Below are 6,413 nucleotides of genomic sequence, written 5' to 3' on the forward strand. Positions count from 1 at the left end.
GTTAGGACTCAACAGCATTTTATCACCATAAGTTTAATTGGCAATAAGCATTCACATTTTAATCAATCATTTCTGTATTCCATTACTTTTCTTAAATAATTAATTATTAAAAAAAGGAACAAGTACCACTCAAGAGCCTACAATTAACCACTTAACAATATAATTAACTTATCTTATTCATTTATCTTTATTTTGGTCCATTGAATATGTTTAAAAACTTTATTTCCATCACACCTTCCAAACTGAAACATCCAGACAAGACAATCTCCTGTCATGATGAGTTTTTATAAAATCTATAGCCTCCTAGAAGGTCTAAATTGTTTAGCATTTTTGTAAAATGCAAGAAAAACGAATAACATAATGAATGAAGCTTTTTAATTCTTAGCCTATTACCAAATATTCATACACAGTGTAGTTTGAATAGGTTCCCATTGATCTGGTTCCTGTATCAGTGCCAGTAATCCAGTAATGGCTTATTAGTTCCCCATTTTTTAATTTACTTGAACTGCAGACAATAATTAATGAACAAAGTTGTGAAATTCTTAGTTTAAAGTATATTTAAGATGCAAGTATTTTAGTAGGGCCCACTCTGCTTTACTTATATTCTCTAAAAATCACCAGAATGTAGAAAATAATGTATATTGGGAGAAAAATTTCCCACATAAGTACAGATCACTTATCGTTACTTTAAAATTTACTCTGGTATACATTTTGCCACTTAGTTTCAGTTAAATCCTCTGAAAACTTCCAACCTACAGCTGCACCCATCCTCATCTAACCCTGATAAGAGTTTCCTGTCCAAACTATTTCAAAATCTCACCCCAAGGTTTGGTGAAAAGCTGGCAGCCCTGAATGTATTGGAGAACACAAGAGTTTAAATAAAGAAAATGTTGTTCAATAGGAAAACGGCGCCCATCTTGTTTTTTTTTTTTCTGCAGGCAGGTGATTCCGAAAGGTGCGCACACAGGTGTGGTCGCACCTTCACCAACACTAGGAAACTAGTATTTTTGCAATTTCCAACACTCACCCGCACAAAGCACGGCCAAGGTAAAAATCCTCATCTCCATGACAAAGATGATCACCGATCAAACTAAACTCGCGGCTCTTCTTATTTTTTTTTATATTAAAAAAATAAAGATAAGAGGAAGCTGAGCGATGTTACATCTACATCGAAACCTGAAATCTACCCACAGCCCGCTGGGTGCGCCTGTCGCCCCTGTTTGATTGACGGCTCTCCGGACCAATCACTGCACGTTTCACTCCAATGGTGCTCCTTTCGTCCCGCCCCCCATGCAGGTTTTAATTTGTCCTGACATGCAGCAGCATAGTTTTTCAGGAATATCCGTTAAACCAGGATCCCACGAACCTGTTTGTGGAAAGAGAAACACTTGATTCCCTCCCACATTTCTCATCTTCTATATTAATAAAGATGTTTCTCTTCTAATGATTTTAACTGTGAACATTTTGAGCAGGGGCTTGGTTTTCTCTTCTTATTCATCATTTTTTTTTAAAATTATTTAAAAATAAATCCCCTTCATATTGCAGAGACAGAGAAAGGTCAGCAGCCTTTGAAGACTGGTTAACAGACTTTACTGCAATATTGAGACTGAGACGACAACAAAGTGTTTTTTCTTGTCAGACTGGTTTGACTGGACCATTTTACATAGACATAAATGACTCAGAAGTGCCAACAGAAAGGTACACCGCAAAACAGGAAGGAAGGATTCTAAAGAATCTGGTTTCTGCGAATACAATCTGCCTTTCAGAAGATCACATCATGGGCACAGGCTGAAACGTGTTTCTATAGATGTAATTTCTTCAGTATGACTTTATTTCACTATCATCACTGTTTAGTAGTCATTTTCAGGTTCCTTTAGACCGGAAGTCTATGCTCACTGATAGGGCCACACCTCTAAAAACCAGAAAACATATATCTACACCTCCACACCTTTATATAACGATTTAAAAGATCTTTACGACTAAAACATAGCTTCCAGCTAAATTGACAACGCTGCAGCTATTAAGGCTGTAAAAGGTAGAACACCACTACCTGGTGGATAGCAATAGAAATGCAGCTCTAAAGTTAGATTTAAATGAATTACTATCTATTTTTTTCCCTTTTATTTCGCCTTTCATTACAAAACCAAAAAAAAAAAAAAGAATTGAGAATCAAAAGTCTACCATTCAGTAGAAAAATGCTTTCACATATAGAAATAAGAACAGGTCTGAAATGGATCTTCATTTAGGCCAGGGGTGGCTCAGATTCAGAATAAAAATGTGATAAATATAATATTATATAGCACCCAAAATAAAATCACAGTTTGTTGCTTTAAGAAGTTTTTTTTTTTAAGTCTAAAACCCTCTCACATATTCTACCATGGTAAAAAAAAAAATAAATAAAAACAAATGAAAGTTTACAATTGTGAACATTACATAAGAACCAATATTAAAGAAACACCTTCAGTATTCTTGAGTCAGTTTGAAGCAGCCAGTCAGAGCCAAGGAAAGGGCCGTGCAAAAAAAAAAAAATAAAAAAAAAAATGGATTACAGAAAAAGGAGAAAACATTAACAGCTTAGCTGTTGCTATATTTAACTACCGTAGATTTATACAAAATGTACATTAGAACAGTAAGTTTGACCCAAAACAATGTTAAAAAGCTAAGCAAAAAAGACTTCAAAATTTCCATAAAAGGAGTTAAACCTGGAACTGCTCTCTCTTTCTGTTTACCTCCATCATCAGAATTAAAGTTAAACCAGCGGATAGAATAAAGTTTTAATTTCTATATCTATGGCCTTCTCCCCAAGGTGATTTTGCAAACTATATTTGTATAAATAGAAAATCCTAACTGTAAATAAATATTGCTAGAGGATTGGTTGAATTGATTAACAGCAGTTAAGGCTTTAAACGTTGGTGCAATCAGACAAACATGTTGAGTCGATACGCAAAAAAAAAAAATAATAAAAATGTTGGGACTGTGTAACCAGACAGCATAGTGATAAGATGACTCTGGTGAGGAATAGTGAAGCAGACAACGGAAACAATTGTTCAAACGGTGATATAAACATTTGGTGCTTGTATTCTTGAAAGCACACTTTCAAAGAAATTTTAGATGCACTATAGACACATTAAAGTCATGGTGAGGGCAAAAATCACAGTGCTTTTCATTTATCAGGTTGACAAGAAACATTTTTATTTTAAAAATGTTCAATTCAAAACAGCAAAAACAAGCAAACAAAAAAAAAAATCCCCCCATCTACAAATATGACCACCGTCTTCTATTTAGACATGGCCAGAAGTTTTTCAGAAAATAGTGAACCTTAATGGGTACACATTTCATGCCTGTATCACCATTTGAAAAAATCTAATTAGATTTTCTAAAATCTTGTGCACAAAAAGACAGAAATAAGCAACAAGTTGCACACTGTTTTAAAAAAATAAAGCTTTTAAAGAAGTAACATTTGTCTTCACATCTATACACACCCCACCTTTGGCTGAGAATCACATCCTGTTGGAAATCAGAGCAATGTTACTTTACTTGCTAATTATTATGAATAGGGAAAAAAGGACCACATAACTGATGAGGCTATGCAAGTGTGTAATAAACCACTTTTATGGATGAGTCATTAAAAAAAAAACTGCAACATAATGTGTTTTGTGGTTATTTAAAACTCTTAAAAATGTTTAATATATATCTTTTGATTGATTAATTATCTAAAAGAAAACATTTTAATTGAATAAATTTAATTTTGCAAAATAAGAATTAGGAAAATCTAATATGCCAAACAGTTTTACATGTATGAGGAATTTTCTTTGGTGTTGAGGCGCTGCACCCAGGCATACTGTACATACAGTACAGTTCACACAAATACATTTGCAGCTAGGAAAGCACTTGGAGAGGGTAGACCCCCACCAAGCAGCAAATTCTACTATAAACTCTGATTCATTGGCATGAGGCACACCTCTGGTAAATGAAAAAAAGTGCATAAAATCCGTTCATAAGTTTTCAATTAATTCAGCTAACAAACCAACGTTTCCTTTTCTTGTGTTTTTGTCCTCAGTAAAATACTTCCAGAATTTCAATTTCAGAGTCCAATGCTGAGGCTCTCAATAATCACTGCTACTATGGAGTTGGAGAAAAATGGAGAATAAAAGACATCTGAAAGGGGAAACATTTTTTAAGTAAAATAAATATATTGGAGAGAACACTGATAGCAAAACCTGATGTTATTTGAGACTAAACAAAAAGTTTGGAGAGAAATTATTTTGTCATAGAATGGGTTAAAAAAAAGACATTTCAAAAATGATTTCCAATGAAAAAAGCTCCCTTAAAATTATATTTTACTCTCAAATATTGTTATTTGCAATCAGAGTGAAAAAAAGCATTTTCTCTGTGATACAGCTCAGGCTTATGCATAGAAGGATTTTGTACTTAAGAAAAAACTCACTTGCATAATACTTGTTCCAACAATGTAGTTTTTGTTTTCTAAAGTATTCAAAACATTAGCTATGTTGTGTTTTGTATATGTGTCTTAATTAATAAATAGCATAATTAACAAAATGAGATATTTTTGTCCTTTGCTGTGAACTATCAGACTTTAATGCTCTACGGCAAGTCTACCAATAAAAAAAAACATCCAGAAAGATGATACATGTTTAAAAAACGGAGGTGATTTCCTTCCCTCANAAAAAATTAACAGGATAAGAGAGTAAGGATAATTTCAACATTCAGCTGAAGATATAGTTCCTGTTTTTATAGCGTGGTTAAAGAGGGAAACTGCAGACACCAAGAGCATTAAAGGTTACATTTGTACATGATACAAAGGGCAATATCCATGGTCTAAATAAAACAACATTTAAATGCACCAACATAAAGCCTTTATCCCTGCTGTGAAGGTAGCCTTTAAAATAATTATAACTTAAAAGTTACCTTCTTTAACACCCAGTAGCAAAAAACGTAAACTAAAATGCTAAGTAATTTAGTCACACACTTCCTCAACTATTGAAGCATTTTGTTACAGCCTTGGTATTTGTATACAATGCCTCTGACAGGGAAGTGATACAATATTAAATGTAGTTAGTTCCCAAAGAGAAACTCTTATTAAAAAAAACACAACAAAAACAAACAGAACACCTTTATATCACTCCGAAATAAGGTAAGCATCAAAGCATATTCAGTGAAAATGTATCTTTACAAATAGATCCTCAAAAATAAAATCCTGTGAAGATCAGTTAATATTTTACTGTCTAGTTAGCTCACACGTACATCGTAAATTGAGAAAAAAAACTTGTGTTAATTGAATTTCTTTTCAATATTCAATAGTACAGTTTAGAAAAGCTCATCAATTTGTTTTTTTTCCTGCAGCTGTTCTTTGCCCCCCCAGTCTACTTGTTGATTAATGACTGATCAAGCATAACGTTTTGTGTTAAGTTGTAAAATCCCAGGAAAATAATCTAAGGTAAATAATTTGTGTATATGGATTTAAAAAAAACAAAAAAAACAAAGCAAAAACTGAGAATCTTCTGATTTCATGCACATGGATGGCCCTGGTCACCTCATGCCAGTTCCTCTAGGGTCTGTCACGATCATCATAGCGGTCATCATCAGAGCGAGGATCTCTGCGATCGTTGTAACGTCGCTCATCATAGCGGCGGTCGTCATCGTAGCGCTCATGGCGGTCACTGTGCTTGCTGCGTCGGTCGTCATAGTCGCTCCGGCGGTCGTCGTAGTCACTTCTGCGGTCGTTGTAGTCGCTTCTGCGGTCGTCGTAGTCGCTTCTGCGGTCGTCGTAGTCGCTGCGGCGATCATAGTTGCGCTCACTCCTCTCCTCATAGTCATCTTGTCGTTCAACTGGTTTGCTGACTCTGGAGTCTCGTGGGCTCCCCTTCCCATCAACGCTGCGACCCCCACCGTTTTCAACAACCTCCTTGTCTTCATCATTAACTCTGAAAAGTAGACAGTCAAACAGTGAGGAAGACAAAAATGTGAGCTTGGTAGAGATGGTTACATTTCCTAAACTAGAAAAAGAAGCATGTGTATGTATAATGTTTAAGTGATTATTGTAATGTGTTTTTGTAAAATAAAATCCTGAATGCCCTGAGGCGAGTGGGTAGCTATACATTGACATGTACAGACTTTTTGAAGGGCAGGAGTGGGAAGGAAAAAAAAGTCACATAGAGCAAGTCCTTACCACTGTTCTTTAGTTTAGCAGATGCTGTGGATGCCAAGATGGCAGCTTAATGTGTATTTTTTTTGCTGAAGAGACGGCAGTTAAGCACACGTTCTGGCTTCCAAGAAGAAAGTTTAGTATTAAAAAGTTTAGTATATTAGTAGGCAGATTAGGACATGTTTTGGCTAGGTGAGCTAAATACCGAATCGTTTAGTCGTTTTTTAGAAATAGAAGTACCTGTCCC

General features: G+C 34.9%; 1 protein-coding gene across 1 annotated transcript in view; it reads right to left on the bottom strand.

The window, feature by feature from the left end:
- Nucleotides 1-1,208, bottom strand: part of LOC107082500 (cell surface A33 antigen-like) — a 14,439-nt gene extending 13,231 nt beyond the window's left edge. The window contains exon 1 of the mRNA XM_015371217.1: nucleotides 1,028-1,208. Within this exon, the coding sequence (XP_015226703.1) occupies nucleotides 1,028-1,067 (40 nt within the window). The 5' untranslated portion in view covers nucleotides 1,068-1,208. The remainder of the gene's footprint in view (nucleotides 1-1,027) is intronic.
- Between the last annotated feature and the right edge of the window lie 5,205 nt (nucleotides 1,209-6,413).

Source organism: Cyprinodon variegatus, unplaced genomic scaffold (assembly GCF_000732505.1).
Source record: "Cyprinodon variegatus isolate N-32 unplaced genomic scaffold, C_variegatus-1.0 Scaffold55, whole genome shotgun sequence".
Lineage (NCBI taxonomy): Eukaryota > Metazoa > Chordata > Actinopteri > Cyprinodontiformes > Cyprinodontidae > Cyprinodon > Cyprinodon variegatus.